At 44.8% G+C, this 23,490-nt stretch overlaps 1 protein-coding gene across 2 annotated transcripts in view; it reads left to right on the top strand.

The window, feature by feature from the left end:
- Nucleotides 1–22,516, top strand: part of Eif2b3 (eukaryotic translation initiation factor 2B subunit gamma) — a 64,992-nt gene extending 42,476 nt beyond the window's left edge. For both annotated transcript variants that reach the window (XM_048430604.3, XM_048430605.3), the window contains exons 7-12: nucleotides 1,919–2,046; nucleotides 3,280–3,470; nucleotides 5,804–5,881; nucleotides 7,210–7,358; nucleotides 19,449–19,552; nucleotides 22,383–22,516. In XM_048430604.3, the coding sequence (XP_048286561.1) occupies nucleotides 1,919–2,046; nucleotides 3,280–3,470; nucleotides 5,804–5,881; nucleotides 7,210–7,358; nucleotides 19,449–19,552; nucleotides 22,383–22,435 (703 nt within the window). In that variant the 3' untranslated portion in view covers nucleotides 22,436–22,516. The remainder of the gene's footprint in view (nucleotides 1–1,918; nucleotides 2,047–3,279; nucleotides 3,471–5,803; nucleotides 5,882–7,209; nucleotides 7,359–19,448; nucleotides 19,553–22,382) is intronic.
- The last annotated feature ends 974 nt before the right edge of the window (nucleotides 22,517–23,490 follow it).

Here is a 23,490-nt window from a genome sequence, read left to right as displayed (position 1 = left end):
CTTTTTCTTTTTTTTTTTTTTCTTTTTTTTGGTTTTTAGAGATAGGATTTCTCAGTAGCTTTGGAGCCAGTCCTGGAACTAGCTCTGTGGCCAGGATGGCCTCAAACTCACAAAGATCCACCTGCCTCTGCCTCCTGTGTGCCACCTTCACGCAGCGGGATATAATGTTTCTTAGGAACCACTTAGGGATAAGAATGAATTCTAAATTTGCAGAGAGGCTAGGTTTGGTGGCCCATGCCTTTAATTCTTGCCATTTAGAAAGCTGAGGCGGGAGGATTGGCCATTAGTTCAAGACCTCCTAGACCACAATGTTAGACCTTGTCTCAAAAATGAAAAGACCTAATGATTTGTCATTATAATTATAATCATTATAATTCAGTAGCTGAGTACTTGTTTAGTGTGTCCAAAGTCCTGAGTTCAACCCCCAGGATGAAATAAATATATAATAGACATTGTGGCTCGTGCTCACAATCCCAGCACTAAGGAGACAGACAAGCGAATCCTAAATTCTATGCCAGCCTGGTCTACATGTAAGACTTTGTCTTACAACAACGTCTCCATAGAGCCAGCCATGACAGTAATGCCTGTAATCCTAGCCCTTACAAGGTAAAGGCATGGGGATTAAGAATTCAAGGTTGTCCTTGGGTGGACAGTTAGAGGCCAGCCTGAGTTATTAAGACACTGTCTCCATGTAACAAAAAACTAAAAGCCATCTATCTCCTCGGCTGGACATAGAACTCTGCCTGTACCAGACACACATGTGGTATACACGTATATGCAGGCAAAATACTCCTATACATAAAAAAATAAATTTAAAGGGGGGGGGGGCGGCAGGCATGGTGGCGCACACCTTTATTCTCAGCACTCAGGGAGCAGAAGCAGGCTGATCTCTGTGAGCTCCTGGACAGTCAGAGCTACATAGAGAGACCCTGTCACAGGAAAGAAAAGGAAGGAAGGAAGAAAGGAAGGAAGGAAGGAAGGAAGGAAGGAAGAGTGGGTGGTGTTTGCTGGCAAGAGTGCTTGACAGTGCTTGCTCTTGCTGAGGACCAGGGCTTACTCTTAGCAACACATGGCAGCTCATAAACATCTATAGCTCCATTTCAAGGAATCCAATGCCCTCTTCTGGCCTCCACAGACATATGTGCAGACAAAACACCCGTACACATAAAATAAATTAAAATTCTAAAAAAGTGACTTAAGCTAGTTACAGCAGTAACTGTAACCCCAGTGATGGGGAAACAAAGATAGATGTCTTTCTGAAGCTCACTGGGCATCGAGCCTAGCTAAATCAGTGAACCGAGGGTCAGTGAGAGACTTTCTCAGAAAGTGAGGTGGAAACTGATAGAGAAAGACACCTGACAGCCACCCCTGGCCTCTGTATACATGCACTTATGCACCCACAGAAACATGTGTGCACACATACATCATACACGCCCACAAACAGAATAGCCTGCTTTCTCATGGGTGATCATTAATAAGAAATCAGAGCACCATGTTATATACTGCATGCATACATGTGTAAGTATGTACATACATATACATACCATGAAGTTAGGACTTTGTGGAAGGACCAAGAAGAGGGATTCTTGGGCTGGAGAGATGGCTCAGTGGTTAAGAGCATTGCCTGCTCTTCCAAAGGTCCTGAGTTCAGTTCCCGGCAACCACATGGTGGCTCACAACCATCTGTAATGAGGTCTGGTGCACTCTTCTGGCCTGCAGACATACACACAGACAGAATATTGTATACATAATAAATAAATAAATATTTAAAAAAAAGAAGAGGGATTCTTATATTTTTCCCATTTCTGTCTTAACCTTTAAAGAAAATCCAGATCTTTGGCTTTTCCTTGAGTACAAATAATTTCTGACCCAGAAGGACCAGTGAGGTTTCTCACATTTGGCCACTCTTTCTTTCTAGGTCAATCACTTCCATCCGAAGTGAACTGATTCCATACCTAGTAAGAAAACAGTTTTCCTCCGCTTCCTCACAGCAGAGGCAGGAAGACAAAGAAGAGGATCTAAAGAAAAAGGAGCCGAAGTCTTTAGGTTGGTGTTTGGTTTGGTGCAGTGAGATGAACAGGGGTCGAAGAACCTTGGGAGAGAATGATGTCCCAAGATGATCACTTCAGACAGCCAGTGCTTGCCTAGTTTACAGGACAAAATGGGTTAACTGACCTTACTCTGGGTACGCTTGATCGCACAGTCAATTCCTGGACTCTTCAGGGCTGGGCTGGCCAAGCCTCCAAACCGTTATTTTGTCCATCCTTTTTGACTATGCTCCCCACTAAACCATAGGTCTTCAGATTCTCCTTACCGCATCTCAGCTTCCTGGTTCTTCAAGTTAGACCTACCACCTCTGTCAGTGAGGGAAGGTGATGAAGTAAACAAGTACAAGCGGAGGCCAGCCAGACTGTTGAGAGGAAGTGCCTTGTTTGCCCTCAGAGCCCTGTGTCCTGCCCCATCTCGCAGAGTGGTGACAGAGTGGCGTGGTGGCTGCAGCCACAGACTCTGGCTCTGACATCTGATTTATTATACTGGACTGTGGTGGTGCACGCCTTTGAGCCCAGCACTCAGGAGGAAAAGGCAGGCAGATCCTGTGAGTTCGAGGACAGCCAAGGCTACACAGAGAAACCCAGTCTCGAAAAAAAAAAGAAGAAAGAAAAAGGAAATTAGAATAGTTCCTGTGACCCCAACGCTGTGGTCGCCTGCACACATGCTGTGACTTTCATGGTTTACAGAGGTTATCATTCTCCTTAGGAATGCTTAATTATTGTTTTTAGGCTTTTGGTTTGTTTGAGAGATTTGATTTATTATTGTTTTGAGACTATGTATTATGTCTTATTATGTAGCCTTGACTGGCCTGAACTCAAAGAGGTTCACCTGCCTCTGGCTCCTGAGTGCTAGGTTTAAAGGTGAGCATCACAATGCCAGCCAACCTTGTTTTTAGGACTTCTTCTTAAATATTAGTATAGTGCTTATAGTATTTTATAGTGCTTACAGTATTTCAAGCGTACAAGAAAATCCATTGCCTGTTTTAGTTGACTTGGTCTTTCAGCTGTGATGGGTTCCTTGGGGTCCAGACTTAGTGATGAGTTTCAAGGAGAGAAGGAAGGAATATTAGCCATACCTGCTTTTAAGACCTGACTGTATCTCAGTCAGAAGGCAGGGGGGGTCTGTGAGTTCCAGGCCAGCCCAATCATAGCAAGGTAGGCTGTCAATCAATCTGTGTCCCCATGCCATCTTTCTCTTTTTTGTTTACTCTGGATGTTTGCTCTGAAGATATTTACAGTTTTATAAAAAATGACAACACTCTGACTTTGGCTCCATATGACGCCTGCTGGAATGCCTTTCGAGGAGACAAGTGGGAAGATTTTTCTAGCTCACAGGTGCGCTGCTATGTCCACATCATGAAAGAGGGACTCTGCTCTCGAGTGAGCACCCTGGGGCTCTACATGGAAGCCAACAGGCAGGTGAGAGGATGGGCTCAGGGTCTTCCTGCCCTCAAAATAGACCACGCTTTCTGTCTTATTCTCATTAGGGACATGGTAACATTCACAGTCTTCACTCCTAAAGATTAGCAAGACTTGAAATGTCAGGGAAAAATCCAAAGATAGGAACTCAGTGAGTTCAAGGAAGTGCTAAGATCCCTAGGGAATTAGCCTCTGAGCTGTGGCTGCAGCAGCTCTCCTGTTTTTCAGGGTGAACATTTGTATAATAACTACTTCTAAGTAAGCAAACAAAGCCAAATATGGTGGTATACTCCAATAATCCCAGCTCTCGGCAGTGAGATGTGCAAAGTGGAGGCTAACCTGAGCTATGTAGCAAATTCCAGGCTAGCCATGTTTGCTCACACCTGTAATCCCAGCACTTGGAAGGCAGAAACAGGAGGATTTTGTGTTGAAAGCCTCTTTGGGTAACATAGCAAGACCTGTCTGGGTCAAGGGTGGAGGGTAATAAAATAGACAAATAATGTATAGTCACATAGTTTAATGAAGTAAGACAAAGGAAACTTCCTCAAGAAAGAAAAAAAAAACAGCTGGGAATGTAGCCCCATTGATAGCACACAGGAATCCCTGAGCTTGCTCCCCAGTACTGCATCAGCTGGTGTGGTGCCCATACTCACAGCATCAGGAGAGGCAAAAAGACTAGAATTTCAAGGACATCCTTGACTACATATTGAGTTCAAGACCAATCTAGGCTACATGAAACCCTATAGGGATTTCTTGCTTGTATTTTTGTTATTGTTGTTTAAGGTAAACTGAATTTTAAAAATACAAAAAAGAAAGGGAGGAAGGGAGAAAGAAAACTGAGTGACCAGATGACTCGAGGTAGGAATGTCTAGAGAGAATTGTCTGAGACACACTAGTGAAACCATAGAGAGAGAAGGCTAAGGGTGTGGAGGTTTCTTCATAGTCTTAGAAGCACAGGAGGAAGGGATAATGAGACCAGCAAATGAAATTGGGGAGGAGTAAAGCGCTGAGGTAAAAATAGGCAAAGTTTTGGAATGAGATAATAAAAAGATTAGCTACCAAACAGGACAGTGGTGTGATGCACACCTTTAAATCCCAGCTCCCTAGAGGCAGAGGCAGGCAGATCTCTGGAGTTCAAGGCCAGCCTGGTCTACAGCGTGAGTTCCTGGATAGCCAGGGCTACACAGAGAAACCCTGTCTTGAGAAACAACAGCAAAAGATTAACTACTGGCATTGTTCCTAGTAGAACTCTGAAAGCTGTCACTGGGAGGTAAGATAAGTTGTAGAATGATATTAAAAATATTATTGAAAACTGAGGTTTCTCTGGTTCGTGAATCTTCAGGACTCTCAGTAGGCAGGGCAGTGGTTGCACAGCTTTAATTCCAGCATTCAGGGGACAAGACCGGTGGATTTCTGTGATCTACGCAGTGCATTGCAGGACAGCCAAGGCTACATACAGAAACCCTGTCTCAAATAATAACAAAAAAAAAAAAAAAACCAACTCATACTAGCTGGTGAATGTAACCTCAGCCCCAGATATTAAGCTGCCTTCAATGTGGGTTGGTTATGAATCCAAGGGAACCCCAAACCAGAGAAGTATAAGAAAACACAGTGTTCCCCACTCTTACTCAGGTCCAGAAGCAGGTTTGTAAATAGGCTAAGGCTGGAAAGACACCCTCTGCTGTGTGGCTGGTCTGTGCAGCAGAGAGGCGCACAGGGCCGTGACTGGAGTGTCACAGAAGAAGACTCGTGGTACTGTAACCAGTGCTGACAAGACCTCTCCCAGCTAGCATGGCCACCACCTATAGTGGTTTGTACAGCTGCCCTGTGTTGTCTATGCTGGAGAATTACAAATACATGCACTCTCTTCCTTCCAAGTAGGTTATGACCAAATCGCCATGTACCTTCAACCTGCTTTTCATTTCTCAGCCTTAGGCAAGAATAGTGTAAACTTCTTTTTCTTGTTTCCTTTGGAGGGACATGGACTCTTTCAGGTCAGTCCTGATTGTAGAGTTTGTCTAACATTGCTCCTCTACTCACGTGGTACATGACCACAGTAGCCCAGGAGACAAGGAAAAGAACCCAGAATTATTCTGAGCAGGATTCTTGGTGTTCTGTGCCCCATTTGGCCTTTCCCATGAAATGTCAGAAGAATGTCTAGGCCTCAGTGAGGCTGCTGCATATGCGGTCCTGTCCTGGGAAGCCTAGCAGCTTCTCTGCTCTCTTATCTGACACAACTGGCTGAGAGTCCCATCCCTGACTGGGCATTGAGTCCTACTTAAGTGTTTGTTAGGTGTTTTCACATCTTTACCTATGAAACTTATTTTCTCAAGGTACCCAAATTGCTGTCCGAGCTTTGTCCAGAGGAGTCAATGATCCACCCATCAGCCCAGATTGCCAACAGACACCTGGTAAGTGCTGGCATAAGCAGGGCACAGATGCAACCTTCTGAGGGGCACTGGGACTTGTGGAGGATTTAAATTGGAACCCTTCAGCTCTAGACCCCATTAGTACAAGGGGGGTCCCATCTCCATCTTCAAGAAGACTTCATCAGGCTGGAGAGATGGTTCAGCAGGTAAAGTTCTGACAACCCTAGTACAGTCCCAGAACTCCCGTGCTGATAGGAGAGAAATGACACTTAACGAGTTCATCTCTGACTTCTACACACGTCATAGCATGCTCACATGTACACACACAGAAATAAATATAAGAGAAGACTTCCTGGCAGATGTGATGGTACATCTATAATCTCAGCACTGCAGCAGCTTAGGTGGGAAGGATCACAAGTTCAAAGCCTGCCGAGCTACAAAACATGCAGTGCTGGGAAAGAGACCCTGTCTCTGGCTGCTTGGAACTTGCTTTGTAATAAAGGGGGGGGGGGGCTGGCATATAGTTTAGTGGTAGAGCACTTGCTCAGCATTTATGAATCTCTGGGTCCAATCTCCTGTATTGTACAAATATGAAGAGTCCTGAAGCTAGGTGTTGTGGTACACAGCTGCAGCCATGGCATTCAGGAAGCTGACGCAGGAAGAACGTGAGTTCTAAGCCAGCCTGAGATGAATAACAAGTTAGATTCAAGTTTAGGATTTCATAGTAAGAACTTGTCTCCAAAAGCAATAAGAGGAGAAAGGGAACTGAGCAGTGGTGGTGCACACCTTTAATCCCAGTACTCAGGAGGCAGAAGCAGGCAGATCTCTGAAATCAAGGCCAGCCTGGTCTACAAGAGCTACAAGTTCCAAGATAGGATACAAAGCTACAGAAAAACCCTGTCTCGAAGGAAAAAAAAAAAGAAGTTGAGGGCCTCTGAGTGGTGTACTTCTTTAAGGCCAGCACTTGGGAAGCAGAGGAAGGCAGCTCTCTGTGAGTTTGAGGCCAGCCTGGTCTACAGAAAAAGTTCCAGGACAGGCTTCAAAGCTACACAGAGAAACCCTGTCTTAAAAAAAATAAATAAACTGAAAAGAGGCCAAAGGCCAGTCTGGGCTAAGTATACAAATATGTGAGTGCGCATATATGTTTGATTTGTTAGTCTTGTTTTGTTTTTCTTGGAAGAGAAGGGCCTGTTCTTCAGTGTTAGTTGAAGCTGGTGTTGGAAAAGCTGTTTGGTCTTTGGGTCTTGAGAAATACTAATCACTCCCTTCAGTTGTTTCTATGGAAGGGTCCCATAGATGCCAGCCCAAAGGTGAGGGTGAATTATGGATGGTTGAGCTGGATGGGCAAGATCTCTGTTTGCCTTCTGCAGGTTGGAGCTGACAGCCTCATTGGGCCAGATACACAGGTTGGAGAGAAGTCCTCTATTAAGCGCTCAGTCATTGGCTCATCCTGTGTCATACAAGATAAAGTGACCGTTACCAATTGCCTTCTCATGAACTCTGTCACCGTGGAAGAAGGGTATGTCTCCCTCTGTGCCTGCATGAGGCAAGGCTTCTGGTACCCCCAAGATCTTTGGTGGATTCACCCAACCCAACAAAGGGCTCACACTGGAGACAGGAAGGAAGAAGCTTAGCACCTTTGAAGTTTGGTTTTGCTTCTCTAATGACATGAATGCTAAAACATCACCAGCATCCTCTTCTCGTAGAGCCATACAGTCCTGTGAGAAGCTGCCTTCTCTTCCCTGGGGACCTGTTTCATGAAGGTGACCACAGTAGTGAGCCCTTTGCAGTGCTGCAGTGACACTGTGTCGGTGCCTAAGTGTCATTTCCCCTGCCTTAATAGCCCAAAGCTGCCTGGAGGCAGCGGCATACAAGGAGTGGACATAAAAGCCACACTGCTTTAAGGGCGGGCTTCTCTCCCCAGGCTGGCCTAGACCTTGCTATGTAGCCCAGTCCGGTCTACCCATAAGCATCCTGCTTCAGCCCCTGAATGTCATGATGAGAGGCAAGCATGCAGTCCCATCCCCCAGCTGAGAAGCAGTTTGTACTCTCAGGCATGCCCATCCATTTGACATTGTGACACAGATGTCATCTACAAAGTTCACACTCAAAAACCATACCACTAGGGCTTAGGAAATAGCTCAGTAGCTTTAGGACCTGTGTGTGATTCCTCGACACCTACATAAGATCCAGGCATGGCCACGTGTGCCTTTAACACCAGCATTGGGAAGGGAGACACTATAGCCAGCCGGCCTAGCTGCAACAGCCCTTTGGATTTGGTGAACGACCTTGTTTCAAGGCAATAAGGCTGAGAGTGGCAGAACAGAACGGTCCCCGTGATCTTTAACACTTCCAACTGTGTTTAAGTCCAAAGCTGGGATCTGGAGGGTGGCCCTGTGGTTAAGAGCACTTATTGCCCTTCCAGAAGACCCGAGTTTGGTTCCCAGAACTCACATATAGCAGTTTACAACCCCTCATAACTCTGGCTTCAGAGGATCTAATGCCCATCTCTGACCTCTGCAAGCACACACACATACACCATGTGTGTGTGTATGCTTACACAGACATCCACATATATAAAAAATAAAGACTTAAAAGTTCAAAGTATATAGCTAGGGATATAGTTGATTGAGTACTTGTCTAGCATATATGTACAAGGCCCCTGGGTTTAATCCTAGTGCTACATAAATTGGGTATGAAGCAGGAGGGTCAAGAATTCAAAATCATCTTCAGCTACATAGGGACTTAGACCAGCCTCTAATACATGGATTAAAAATAAAAAGATAAACCTTTTGCTGAAACTATGTTTAAAACAAACAAAACATGGTTCCTCACCAATTTACTAACACACTCCCCAGAACTTCAGAAGCCAGAGGCAAGAGGTTTTAAAATTTGAGGCTAGCCTGGGTTATGTTTGACAAATTGGAGCCTTTAACCCCAGCACTCAAGAGGGAGAGGCAAGCGGATCTCTGAGCTTGAGGCCAAAGTGAGTTTCAGGACAGCCAAGACTACACGGAGAAACCCTGTCTTTTAAAGAAAAAACAATATGCTTTGCTAGGTGGGCATGGTAGCGCATATCTTTGATCCCAGAAAAGGCAGAAGCAGGTGGATCTCTGTGAACCAACCTTGTATAGTGGTGAGTTCTAGGCCAGCCAGGGGTATACACTGAGACTGTCCTTTATCCGCCTTGTTTTTTTGTTTGTTTGTTTGTTTTTTTGTTTTTGATTTTTTAAGACAGGGTTTCTCTGTGTAGTCCTGGTTGATCTGACTGTCCTGGAACTCACTCTGAAAACCAGAGATTCACCTGTGTCTGCCTCCCAAATCCTGGGATTAAAGGTGTACACCATCCCACCCTGAGAGGTTGTCTCTTATGCTTTCTTTTCTTTTTTGAAACAGGGTCTCTCTACTTAGATCTGACTGTCTTGGAACTCACTCTGTAGACCAGGCTGACCTTGAACTCACAGCGATCCTCCTGCCTCTGTCTCCCAAGTCCTGGGATTGAAGGTGGGTGGCTTCACAACAGGCTGCAAAAGCAAAATCACTGAGCTGACTCATCATAGTAGCAGATTCTCAGCATTCAAAAGGCAGAGAAAGGAGGATCCATAGTCAGAAGCCAGCCTGTACTACATTGTTTCCAAAGAATGAGGAGGGGAGGTGCACACAACACTTTATTGGGCTGAATATGTGGGGTGGGGAGCTCGTTGAATGTTTGTTTATCTTGAAATGGTGCCAGCTGGCCTTGAATCCTAGGTTCAACTTTCCTGCAGTTGCCCAAAAAGTCCTGTACACCACACCCAACTCCTAACAAACCCCAGAGAAAACAGTTCCTTTTACAGTTCAGAGTGACTGATTGGACTGGGAGTGGACTTTAGTAAAGAGCATGCCCTCAGAGCAGGAAGACCAAAGTTTGATCCCCAGAGTCTAAATTATAGGGGACAGGGAGCATCTGGAAAGATCATTTGGCAGTTAAGAGCACTGGTTACTCTTCCAGGGGGCCCCAGTTTGAATCTAGCACCCACAAGACAGTAAGGCAGGTGGATCTCTGAGTTTGAGGCCAGCCAGTTCTACATAGCTAGTTCCAGGCCAGCCAAGGTTACAAAGTAAGAGCCTGTCTGCATCATAATAATAATAGTAATAATAATAATAGCTGGGCAGTGGTGGTGGATGCCTTTAATCCCAGCACTTGTGAGGCAGATGCAGGCAGATCTCTGTGAGTTCAAAACCAGCCTGGTCTACAGAGCTAGTTCTAGGACAGGCTCCAAAGCTACAGAGAAACCCTGTCTTGAAAAGCCTAAAATAATAATAATAATAATTGAAACAAGATGGCATATGCCTATAATCTCAGCACTTTGAAGGCTGAGGCAGTAGAATCATTAAGTTAAGAACCAGTCTAAGCTAAAGGCGGTGAGAGATCACACAAATTATCAGATTTGATAATTAGCATCTGATGATAAGATCAGATATCTTGGGGGCTGGAGAGATGGCTCAGAGGTTAAGAGCATTGCCTGCTCTTCCAAAGGTCCTGAGTTCAATTCCCAGCAACCACATGGTGGCTCACAACCATTTGTAATGAGGTCTGGTCCCCTCTTCTGGCCTGCCGGCATACACACAGGCAGAATATTGTATACATAATAAATATTTTAAAAAAAAAAAAAAAGATCAGATATCTTTCGTCCCATATGAAGTTTTCCCCATTATTTTGGGGTCACTTATTTACCTATGATAAACTTGAAAAGGGTAATTAAAATTCAGACATGTTGATCTTGTGGACAGTGGGTTGGCTCCCTGCCCAAGGCCCTCAGGGCTTGGGAGATGCCAATATCTACACCTTGGGGAGGTGTAGATAGGTAAGACTATTCTGAGAAGATTCCTGCTTATCTTTCATTTTCTGCCACTTTCTGTGACGGCTGACAGTCAGGAGTCAAATGTCTAGTGAAGACTGGGCAGATGGCAGAGGGTGAAACGCTGCTGTGCAAGCTGGAGACCTGAGTTAAGATCCTGGAGCCCGTGTGACTGGGACACGATAGCCCATGCCTGTCTGTAACCAGTGCTCCTTCAGCAGGATTCAGAGCGGAGGCTCGCACGCCAGCTAGCCTGAAGTCTAGAGGAGATGGATGGCAAGGACTGACATCCATGCTGTCCTCTGACCTCTGCACACACGTGCCCACACTCATACACACACATCTATTGGAGAGAAAAAAGGTAGAGGGGACTGGATAGTGGCACACTCACACAACAAACAAATAAGTAAAAATATAATCATTTTAAAAGTCTAGTCAAAACTTAATTGTCAGGGCCGACCAGAGAGAGCTCAGTGGTCTAGAGGTCTGGCTCTAGAGGTCCTGACTTCAGTTCCTAGCAACCATATGGTAGGTCACAACCATCTATAATAAGATCTGGTGCCCTCTTTTGGCATACTGGTGTAATGCAGATACAGCTTTATATAAAATATAAATAAATCTCTAAAACAAAAAACACCAAGCCTATAATAGTCGAGGCTTTCATTTGTTGTCTGTCTCTTTATCCTCCTCAGCTACATCTGTATTGCCTCTTAATATAAAGTGGATGACATCAAAGCAGTCTCCAGTCCCATCTTCAGCCTAAGCAAGCTGGAAATCAGGGGTTTACCTGGGTTTTCTGTTCTGTCTATGCTTAACCAAGTTAGCCCTCAAGGCCAGACAAGCTGTTCCTGTTCCTCATTCTAATTATTACCTTGGGCATAGCTCCAGCTGGTTGGCCAAACACTGAATCCTTGCTTTTCCGTCCTTTACTCCCATTCCACCTTTTTTTTGTGGCAATAGGAATTGAACCTAGGGCCTTACTCTTGCTAGGCCAAGGGTTCTGCCACAGGGCGGTATCCTTTTTGTTCTGGAGCCTCGCCTGAGATAGCCCAGACTGACCTTGAATTTAGTGTATGGGGAAGATGCCTTTGAACTCCTAATCATTCTACTTCTACCTCCCAAATTTTAGCAATGTGAACATGTTTTGTTTTGGTGTGTGAGGTGTGTGTGTGTGTGTGTGTGTGTGTGTGTGTGTGTGTGTGTGTGTGTTACAGACTGCTGTGAGCACCTGGTGTGGGTCCTGGGAGTCAAACTGCCGTCCTCTGAAGGAGCTCTTAGTTGCTGAGCCGTCTCTGAGCTGGTTTGTTGTTTGATGTCTATAGCAAAAGTCCAGTAGTGAGCGTCTGATCCCCGGGACTGGACTTCCAAGTGGTTTTGAACGATCCAGTTTTGGTGTTTGGTGTAGGAGCTCTACAACAGTAGTGTGAGCTCCTAACCTCTGAGGCATCCCACCTGCCCCTGTCTTCTCTTTTCTTTTCTTTTTTTTTTTTCAAGACAGTGTTTCTCTATAGCCTGACTGTCCTTGAACTCACTCTGTATAGTGAGTTCCAAGACAGTATATAATGAGACACTGTCTCAAGGAAAAAACAACCCTTAAATGGGCAGGAAAAAAAATGTTTAAGACCTATCTGCGATCCATGAATTTCTGTCTCCAAAAGAAAGAAAAGAAAATACTCACTTTCTTTTTTTCTTTTTGTATGAGATTATAGGTATGCGCCACCATACCTGATTTATATGACACCGGGGATCAAATCCAAAACATTGTGCCAGCTAACATCCCGTGCCCCATAACCAGCATCCATGTCAGGTAGCTCACAACCACCTGTAACTCCAGCTGCAGGGAGTATAACACCCTCTTCTGGCTCCTCAGCTACCTTCTCACTTGTGGGGCACATACACACATAAATAAAAATAAGATACCTTTTTTCCCTTTTCTTTTGGAAGGGGAGGTTTCAGGGCAGAGTTTCTCTGTAGCTTTGGAGCCTGCCCCTGGAACTCGCTCTGTAAAACAGGCTGGCCTCAAATTCACAGAGATCCGCTTGTCTCTGCCTCCCCAGTGCTGCGATAAAGGCATGCACCCGGCAAGATACTTCTTTTAGAAAGCTAGTCATGGTAGTACACACCTAAAATTCTAGTCTGGGGAGATGGAAACAGGAGGGATCCCTAGGACTTGCTGACTGCCTAGTTTAGCAAAGTTGGTAGGCTCCAGGTTCAAATAGAGGTCCGATCTCAAAAAAATAAGATGAACGGCTGGTAAGATAGCTTGCTACCAAGCCTGGCAACCTGAGTTTGATCCCTAGAACCAGTGTGGTAAAAGCAGAGAACCAGCTCCTCTGTCCTACACACCCACCATGGTACATACTAAATAGATAAATGTAAAATAATAAGGTAGGAGCCCAGCGGTGGTGGCGCACACCTTTAATCCCACCATTCGGGAGGCAGAGGCAGGAGGAGCTCTGTGAGTTCGAGGCCAGCCTGGTCTACAAGAGCTAGTTCCAGGGCAGGCTCCAAAGCTACAGAGAAATCCTGTCTCAGAAAACAAACAAACAAAAAAGAAAGAAATAATAATAATAATAAGGTAGGAAGTAACTGCAGAAGACGCCTGAAGCAACCACTGGTCTCCAGAAGTGCACGCTCACCTGTATACTCTTTGACACACACGCGGATGTATAAACGTTGTGTATGCACACGTGTACACACAAGAGTGTGCTTATGTATGTGTTCTTTTCCTCCCTAGAATGAACTAAAGGAAGTCTGTGTATGTGTGTGTTGGTACTGTAAATTGAATTCGGAGCTCCGTTCATGTTAGGCAAGCATTTTGCTACCTCATTATTCTCCAATTCTGGCCAGACATGGTGGCGCACACCAGTAATCCCTGTACTTGGGACCTCAAGATACAGTTACCCTTGACTATATAGCAAATTTGAGGCCAACCTGTGCTACATGAGACCTGGGTCTCCAAATACGCACACACACACACACACCCTAGATCCCCACACTGAAGAAAGGCTTAAAACCAGGAAAGGATGGAGAACTTAGAGGCACCCTGTGTCACCAGTCAGGACTTCTTACAGTATGGTACAGGTGGCACACTTGCCAAAGGAGCATAGTTCTTTCCCAGGCCTTCATTTTGGTTTCAAATGTGAGCCCACCAAGAATGAAGGACCAAGTCTCTGTTAGTCTCGGCCATCTCTGACTGGCTTCTCAGAGAACCCTGAAGAGAATTCGCGCTCCACAGACCCTAGGCCAGGCTGAGAGCCAGTACTAGATGCAGAAACTGGCTCCGGTGCTCGGGCAGGAAACATACAGTCCTATCTCTCCATCCCCTCCATCATGAGCAGATGAATACATACACTTCTAGGAAAATTCCTGATCATTGGGCTGGAGGTGTGGTAGAGCTTGTGTGTAACATTCATGGGCTGATTGTGGTAGTTCATGTCTATAATCCCAGCATTCGTGAGGCAGAGGCAAGAGGACTGCCTCCAGTGTAAGACCAGCTTGGACTACAGTATGAGACTGTCTATTTTCTTTGTTTTTATTTATTTATTTATTTACTTATTGCACACACACACACACACACACACACACACACACACACCCTCGAGACTGTCTAGAAAAAAATAAGAAACAGCCAGGTGAAGTGAGCACATCTTCAGTTCCAGTTCTTGGGAACCAGAAGCAGGTGGATCTCTGTGAGTTTGAAGCCAGAAAAAAAAAAAAAAAGAGTGAGAGAAAGGAAAAGAATTCACTAGATGTTTGAATACACCAAAGATACATAAAATATATAATGTGTATATTGTGGTCTGAGGATGGGCCCATAGCTCACACTCTGCAGTGGGTCACACTCTAGCCATTGGTGGTCTGAAGTCTTGTTTTTTTGGCGGGTTTTTGTTTTAGGCTTTATTTTTTGTTTTGAGACAGGGCTTCACTGTGTAGTCCTAGCTGGCCTTGAACTTGCAAAGATCTGTTCACTGTGTAGTCCTAGCTGGCCTTGAACTTGCAAAGATCTGTTCGCCTGTGCCGCCCCAGTACTGGGATTAAAGGCAGTTTGTGGTATCTTCAATGAAAGTGAAGAGCAGTTGAGACAAATGGTCAGAAAAAAGCTTCATAGCCAGAGTTCACCTCAAGTCTTCAGGGAGCCACTGAGCAGAGCCTCAGTGAGCAGAGCCTTGGGCTGCCCGTCAGCCAGCCTCCTTTTCCCGGTTGTATCTAGTCTCTACACGATAACTAATGCATCTCAGAAGTTACATTTAAACTAGGTAAGATGATCAGTAAGGAGGCTTCTGCAGACCCACTTAGAACTGCTAAACAAAAGGAAAGCAGCCGTGGGTTGTTTTGGAAATCTGACCTCTGTTCCAGCCACTTCCCTCCGGTGATGGTTCCCACCCACGCCCAGATTCCAGTGTAGCCAGTTAGTAGTCTTTAATTATGGCTTTGTCAATGAAAGAAACAGCTCTCACTCAAAGGAATAAAGATGTGGCTTATTTTGGAGCCAAATATGAGAGGCCATGGCCCTAGAACATAGATTTAGGTCTCCCCAAATAAATATGTTCCAATGAGGTTGCAATCTTGTAAACTTTCTATAGTAACAGAACAAAGAGGGCATAAATCAAAACACGTTCCCAGTACATTAGTGAGTACATAGGGTAGGTGGGTTACAGCAAGACTAGGAGAACTCTGCACTGGCATTAGATGCTGCCAGACAGCGTCCTTAGCCCTTTGCTGGAATCTCAGGTTTATTAAGTTAATGCATTCCACAAGTTTTACCTGTTAGTCACCGGACGATAGGTTCAACACAGCGGTGGGCAAGAACTAAAGACAGCCCAAAATAACTTGTAATTAGGCTCCAGACCTGCAACATTCCAACCTCTCCACATCACTGAGGTTCTAACCAGTCAGCCCCACAGCTTTTTCCAGGAATCCTCGTTCACAGCTTCATGTGTTCTGCTGACTGTCTGCCCACCTCTTGTCTAGCTCCAGAGCATGCTTTAAGATCTTACCACTGATAGGAAACAAACATTGCTACTACTTCAGACATTGTGCTTCACTTTGGCTAAGTGGAGCCTTGCTCTGTCTCTGGACCTATGTATATAAGGCATTCTGCACCTTCCTTGTTACCATCTGTAGGGATTTCCCGAAGGATGTGGAGCTACCATAACTGCTGACTCTAATGCTTCGCAATTTGGACAAGTTGCAAAGTTCTGGATTGTACCTCGTGGAACACCCACTGAATGTACCCCAAGACTGCCAAAAAGCACACTAATACTTGTCCCATTCATACCACCCACAGAGATGCTTCAGCCTAGAATAGGCGTTAACCTTCCCTAGGAATGGAGATAGCACAGATAGCCCGTTTCCTGTGGCCCTCTGAAGCAGTACCGCTCTCTGCGTGCTGAGAGAGCGCCTTGTGCTTTGGGTGCTCACTCCTGCTCAGGTGACTGTAGACTGTTCTGAATTCTGGCTCCAGGTCAAAATTCTAACACCTTCCATGAATGAGCTGCATCCCTAGACTTCTGAGCTGTACCAAGGACTGGCTATTGTGTAGCAGAATCCTGCACTTCTTTATGGTGTGGGCCATTCCCTTTGAAAGTTCACCCTTGGGTGAATAGGGCAGTTGAAATCATCTTGATACCTCCAGGCAGTGGTGGTGCACGCCTTTAAACCCAGCACTCGGGAAGTAGAGGCAGTATGATCTCTGTAAATTTGAGGACAGCCAGGGCTGTTACAAAGAGAAACCATCTCATTAAAAAAAGAAAAGAAGAATATGGGTTCTAGTATCAGGCAGAACTGGATTTGAATATATTGTTTAGCAGTTACGTGGTTTGGAATAAATGGTTTAAATTCTCTAAATCTGTTATTTTATCTGTAAAATTTGGGTGCTATTTTAATATCAGATAAAATTGATATTCAGAGAATCACCTAGAAATGTTTTCTCTAACTACATAACTTTCTCATCCTGGACCTACTAAAAACATTGATGGAGGCCAAGACAAAAGATGTTCTCGTTTCTTCATGTTGCCCATAATTTTGTTTTGTTTTGTTTTTCAAGACAGGATTTCTATGTGTAACAACCCTGGCTGTCCTGGAACTCGCGCTGTAGACCAGGCTGGCCTCGAACTCACAGAGATCTGCCTGTCTCTGTCTCCAGGATGCTGGGATTAAAGGCGTGCGCCACCAACGCCCGGCAAAATAATTTTTTTATTATTGTGTGTGCTGTGTGAATAGTGGAAATGGGGTTGGAGTGGGGGCACATATCATGACATACAGAGGTCAGAGGACAACTTCCTGAAAGCAGCTCTTTCACTCTTAAATGGGTTCTGAGACTTGAATTCAAGTCTCCAGGTTTGCGTAGCAAGTGCCTTTACCCACTGAACCATTTCACTGGCCCTGCCCAGGTGATTTCTAAAAACTCATTGCTGTAATGTACAGTGTGTTTAGCGCAGTACCTGGCATAAATGCGAAGTGAATGTTGGTGATGGTTTGCCATCAAGCGTGAGGCATACCTGTAATATCAACACTTGGTGGATCTCTTGAGTGTGAGGTCTGCCTGGTCTATATAGCAGGTTCCAGGACAGCCAGGACTATATTTTAAATTTTAAATTTTTAAGTTAAATTTTCCAATTAAAAAAAATTAAAAGCCTTTTCTGGCTGGTGAGATGGCTCAGCAGGTAAACACTGTTGCTGGGCAAGCCTGAGAGCCTGAGCTCAGTCCCTGGGACCCACAGTAAAAGAGCCAGCTCTCAACGCTTGGCATGGCACTGTGCATATCATACATATATCATATCAGTAAGTGCTCAGTGCTGCCTCTGAGCATGTGTTTTGAGCCTACAACAGCCTTCTAGTGGTGTGGAACAAAGCAGTCTTTCTGGAGTAGAGCATTTTGTTTGTTTGGCTTGCAGGGAGGGTGGCAGTTCTAGGGACTGAGCCCAGGGATTTCCACATGCTAAGCAAGTTCTCTACAGGTCATACTGCCCAAACCACCCCCTTTTTATTTTGATAGGGTCTTAGCTGTCCAGACAGGACTTTATCTCACTCTGTGGCTGAAGAAGGCCCTGAACTTGTCCTGGTTTAGCCTCTTGAGTAGCTGGGATAACAGGCCCAAGCCACTGTTCTTGGCTTGATGTGAACTGGCTTTAGAAATATCCATTTTTGTGCTAGGGAATGTATTTCAGTGGCAGAGTGTTTGTCTACCATATATGAGGCCCTGGGATCAATTTCTAGCACTGCCAACATAACACACAATAGCTAGGTCATACATGCATGCATGCATGCATGCACAAACACACTAGATACATACATACATACACACACACTAGATAGATAGATAGATAGATAGATAGATAGATAGATAGATAGATAGATACACACACTAGATAGATAGAGCAAGCCACCAAGACAGCTCAGTAGGTAAGAGCTTCTGTCATCAAGCCTGCTGACCTGCATAGTGGAAGAAGAAAACTGACACTGACTCCCTCAAGTTGCCGTCTGACCTCCACATACCCCCTCCCAAAGAAAATTTTAAAAAAATAATAGTGGAGCAGGGGAGTGTTGTTACTTGCCTTTAATCCCAGCACTCATTACTAATGCCAGTTTTGGCATTAGGTATGTTCCACTATGCCCAACCAGAAAGATTCTGGGCCCCAATGACATTTGTCATATGATTCTAAGTAAGACTTGGTGGGCAAGCCTACAGACCAGCCTCAGATTTCACCCTTCCACCAAGGAGAATTTGAGTGGAAATTATACCCCAAGATCCTGGGTACCTAAAGTAAAGCTAGGAGCTTGGCATAGTAGCACACCCTTTTAATCCCAGCACTTAGTAGGCAGAGACAGGTGGATCTCTGTGAGTTTGAAGCCAGCCTAGTCTACATAGTGGGTTCCAGGATAGCCAGAGCTACATAATAAGACCCTGTCTCAAATGTGTGTGTGTGTGTGTGTGTGTGTGTGTGTGTGTGTGTGTGTGTGTGTGTACATGGAGATATATATATATATATAATCAAGCTAGGTATGACAACATATGATGATCCCAGTATTTGGGTGTCTGGAGCAAGAAAATCATGAGTTCCAGGTCAGCCTGGAATGCATAGCAAGACCTTGTCTCAAAATGAGAACTTGGAACAACAAGATGGCTAGTGATCAAAGGCACATTTCACCAAACCTAACAATGCCCAGAACCCACATTGTAGAAAAAGAGAACCAACTCTAAAGCTGGCCTCTGACCGCTACACTGTGACATGTGTGTGTGTGTCCCATTTCATCTACCTACACACCAAATAAATAATGTAATAAACTTTAGGAAGTAAAAAGAACTTGATTGCTGGGGTATTTACATATACCCATAATCCTAGCACTTGGTGGGTAGAGGCAGGAGGATCAAGAGTTCAGTATCATTCTCAGCTACATAGTGAGTTCAAGGCCAGCCTGGACTATGCAAGACCCTATCTCAAAAGGGGTAGGGCACATAATTCAGTAGTAATAAAGGACTTGTCTAACATGTCCAAAGCCCTAGGTTCAGACTCCAATGCAAAAAAAGAAAAGGAAGAAGATGGGAAGAAGTCAAGTAAGGACTTGGAAAATAATTATGAACGTAGTCCCACTCTGAAATTCTCTAACGCCTTTCTGCCATCCAATAACAAGAGACGTGTAGCCACCCACAGGATTGACCAGCAGTTGTCAGCCCAGAGAGGAGTCTGAGCTTCCAGGCAGTGGTTTGCTGGTGAAGCCCTGGGCACCCTAATGTGACTACTGTGTTATCTCCTATGTTACAGAAGCAGCATCCAGGGCAGCGTCATCTGCAACAATGCAGTGATTGAGAAGGGCGCAGACATCAAGGACTGTTTGATCGGAAGTGGTCAGAGGATTGAAGCCAAAGGTAAACAACACCCCAAGTTAAGAGTCATGGAAGCTGTTATCTGTCACATTAGCACAGAGACTGCTTAGTGGGCAAGATGTAAGAAACAGGCTCATGGTTATACTGCAGGGGAAAACAAATCTTTGGAGAGTAGCTGATAGCATTATTGAGTTTTTATAAGTTTAATTTAGGCCTATTTCTAGGAATATAGCTTATAAATAAGTTTACTAATATATATATATACAACTATACTGTACTATCAAAAATTGAAAATATAACAATGTCCAAATTCACAGCAGTACTCTATATTTGCTTTTGGACATGTAATGCAACATAGGCTCTGGAATGTGCTCTGGCCTCCTAAAGACGATGAGCGCTCATCTGACTTGTTTTGTGTGTGCGTTGTTTGTTTTAAGCAGAGCAAACATAAATTTATTATGAAAAAGTAAGAAAGAACTGCCAAGAGTAGGAGGAACTCCAAGGGAGGAAACCTGACCCAGTTTTTAAGGAAGGCAGTCCCCTAGATCTCTGGCCTGGCAAAGGGTTAGCAGGGCATACCCTCTAGAGCCATTCTAGAAGTGGGGCTCTAAGCTGTGCTGTTTACTGTGCTGCACAGCTTGGAGAAAGACCCGTGGGAATCATAGCGTCTGTGCCACTATTGCACCCATGTGCATATCTTGACACACTGGTATTTATTGTAGTTCACAAGACTCACAGCTACGTAAGACTGTGGGTGGTTTTTCTCCTAGCAGCCCACATAGCACCTTCTAATACTATGGAAGCTGGGCATCAGGGAGAAAGGTTCCTGGTCAGTGACAGTGTGACTTTTCCATGTCCTGTGACCAAAATGTCCAGTGCTTTCAGCAGCAGGGTCTTACCATCAAGTTCTGGTGACCAGCCAAGAGCAATTGCAAATAGCCTGTTTGAAAAAAAAAAATAGTATCTATTTTTTAAGTATCTGGACATGGTGACGCATGTCTTTACTTCCATCACTCGGGCAGCAGGAACAGGCAGATCTCTGTGAGTTTGAGGCCAGCCTGATCCAAATAGTGAATGCTAAGCTACCCAGGGCTACATAGTGAAATTCTGTTTCCAAAAATAAAGTAGAAACTAGAGAGATGGCCCTGCAGTTTAACACTTACCTTTTTTTCCTGTCCTTTGAGACAAGGTTTCTCTATGTAGCTCTGGCTCTCCTGGAACTAACTCTGTAGACCAGGCTGGCCTTGAACTCAGAGATCTGCCTGCCCTTGCCTCTGCCTCAAATGCTCAGAGTAAAGTCCTGCAGTACCACTGTCTGACAACACTTGCCATTTTGCAGAGGACCTAGATTCAGTTCCAAGCACCCACGTGGCAGCTCACAACTGCCTGTGTAACTCTAGTTCCAGGAGATCTGATTGATGCCTCTTCTGGATTTTGTGGTTACCAGGCTCTGAAATTAGTTTAATTTAATGAATAATAGCCAGACATGAAAATTCAAGGTCTTAACATCTGTTTGACATGCTTCAAATCCTGGCTAGCAGGAATCCTTCCTAATTTCAACAGTGCAACCTTTCATTTATAATGCAGTAATTCTTCTATTGCATTGGTTTCCCCTGTTGTCATATTCTCTTGTAGCCTGCCTTTTAAGATCTTTTCGTTTATTTATATGTGTTCAGGTATGTGTGAGTAAAGGTATGTGCCACATATCATGTGTGGAGGTCAAAGGACAACTTTCAGGAGTTGGTTAGCTACCATGTTTCTGAGACAGGGTCTCTTGGTCTCTTGTTTCTCTAGGCTAGCTGGCCTGCAAGATTCCAATTGGCACCGTTTTTACCTCCCATCTTGCTGTGGGCATGCCGAGATTATAGGCAAGAACCACCACATCTGGCTTTTTACATCAATTCCAGGGACCAAATTCACTTCATCAAGCTTATATAGGTCATCGGCCTTGTACAGCAGGTGCACAGGTGACTCTTCCTGCTGAGCCGTCTCCTATGATCCTTTTGAGGTTTTTTGGTTGTGTTTTTTTTTTTTTTTGTTCGAGACAGGGTTTCCCTGTAGCTTTGGAGCCTGTCCTGGAACTAGCTCTTGTAGACCAGGCTGGCCTCAAACTCACAGAGATCCACCTGTCTCTGCCTTCCGAGTGCTGGGATTAAAGGTGTGCACCACCACCGCCCAGCACTTTTGAGATCTTGGCCTGGTTCTAACCCAGAGTTTCTCCATCATGTTTTATTTTTAGTTGTTAGTCTCTGGGTCTGATTTGTAAATTTTATTATAGGTATGTATTTATAGAAAAAAATGGGCTGAAATGTTGGCAACAATGGTTAAGAGCACTGGCTGCCCTTTCAAAGGACCACAGTTTGGTTCCCAGCATCCACATGGCGGCTCACAACCCTCAGTAACTCCAGTCCAGGGGATCTGATGCCCTCTACTGACCTCTGTGGGCACCATGCATACATGTGCTATACATATGTACACGCATCCAGGCAGCAAAACGTCCATACTCATAAAATAAATGACATTTTTTAAAGCATAGTATAAACTGGGAAGTATAAACTGTAGCCAGGGCTACACAGAGAAAATCTGTCTCAGAAAACAAACAAAAGCATAGTAATAGGGATGCTTGGAAAAATTGTATTCATTTCATCTTTTTTTTTTTCCCCCCCAGTTTTTCGAGACAGGGTTTCTCTGTGTAGCTTTGGAGCCTGTCCTGGAACTCCCTCTCTCTCGACCAGGTTAGCCTCAGACTCACAGAGATCCACCTGCCTCTGCCTCCCAATTGCTGGAATTAAAGGCGTGTGCCACCACCGCCCGAATGAAATAATATCTTTGCTGCCAGCTCAATGAAAACCCTTTCTCTTTGTTTCCTTAGCTAAACGAATGAACGAGGTGATTGTGGGAAATGACCAGCTCATGGAGATCTGAGTCCTGAACAAGCCTACAGATGTCGGCTGACCTACCTGTTGGACTCTGTATTTATTTTTCAATAAAGAAGAATTTCCAGGCTGTCGGTGTAGCTCAGTGGTAAAGCTCTCACCTCACATGCACAAGGCCCTGAGTTCAAGGCCTGCACTGAAAACAAAATAGAAAGACTTCCAAAGGCAGGCGTGAACAGTCCAGGTTCCTGGCATGGGCTCCAGGTAAAGAATCACAGTGTGAGTTTGTGGATTGTGGAGTAAGTCTAGCGAGAGCAACAGAATGAAGTAGACACAGCGGCCTAGGTCTTGTACGCCAAGTTCACAGACAGGAAGCCGCTGTCCAGTGAGTCCTCTGACGATTACTCCTGACTGGCCGACCAAGCCTAGCCTGTGAACATGTATCTGTAACAGCACTCGAGGTGGAGGCAGGAGGATCAAAGTTAAAAGTCATCCTCAGATGACTTTGAGGCCAGCTTAGACCTGCCTTCATAAGATCCTCTCTCAAAAAAGAACTAAAATAAAGCTAGCAAGAAGGGTTAGCCAGTAAAGGCCCATGGTTCTCAAGCCTAGGACCTGAATTCCATCCCTGGAACCCACATACATAAAGGTATAAACACACACACAAATAATAATGAATAGTTTTTTGTTTGTTTGTTTTCTGACACAGGGTATAGCCCAGGCTGGCCTTGACCTCAAAGCACTTGCCCCTGCTTGACCTCCACCTACCTCTGCCTCCTGAGTGATGTTAGATCGCAAACAAAATATCACCACATCTATAATCTAAAATGGCATTCTGAGCCAAGCCTTCTCCATCTCTACCACACCTTGGGGATGCCCTCCCAGCCTCACAAGGCTTTTGTTTGAAAGTCGTCCTGACTTCTCCAGCTGTGTCCCTTTGTCTTAGTTATATAGGTGCCCATGCTTCAGTTAGTTGAAGAATGAGGTTTCTCTGTTCACAGCCCACTGGAGTCCAATCCCCTTCCAGTTTGCAGCCCTGCTCCCAAACATAAGAACCCTCTGCTCCTGTCTCTCCCTCCCTGCACGCCTTTACAACCACCAGGT

Source organism: Myodes glareolus, chromosome 3 (genome assembly GCF_982192425.1).
Source record: "Myodes glareolus chromosome 3, mMyoGla1.1, whole genome shotgun sequence".
In the NCBI taxonomy this organism is placed as follows: Eukaryota; Metazoa; Chordata; class Mammalia; order Rodentia; family Cricetidae; genus Myodes; species Myodes glareolus.
Note: the sequence above shows the minus strand (reverse complement) of the source record. Positions and strands in the feature narration are given on the sequence as shown.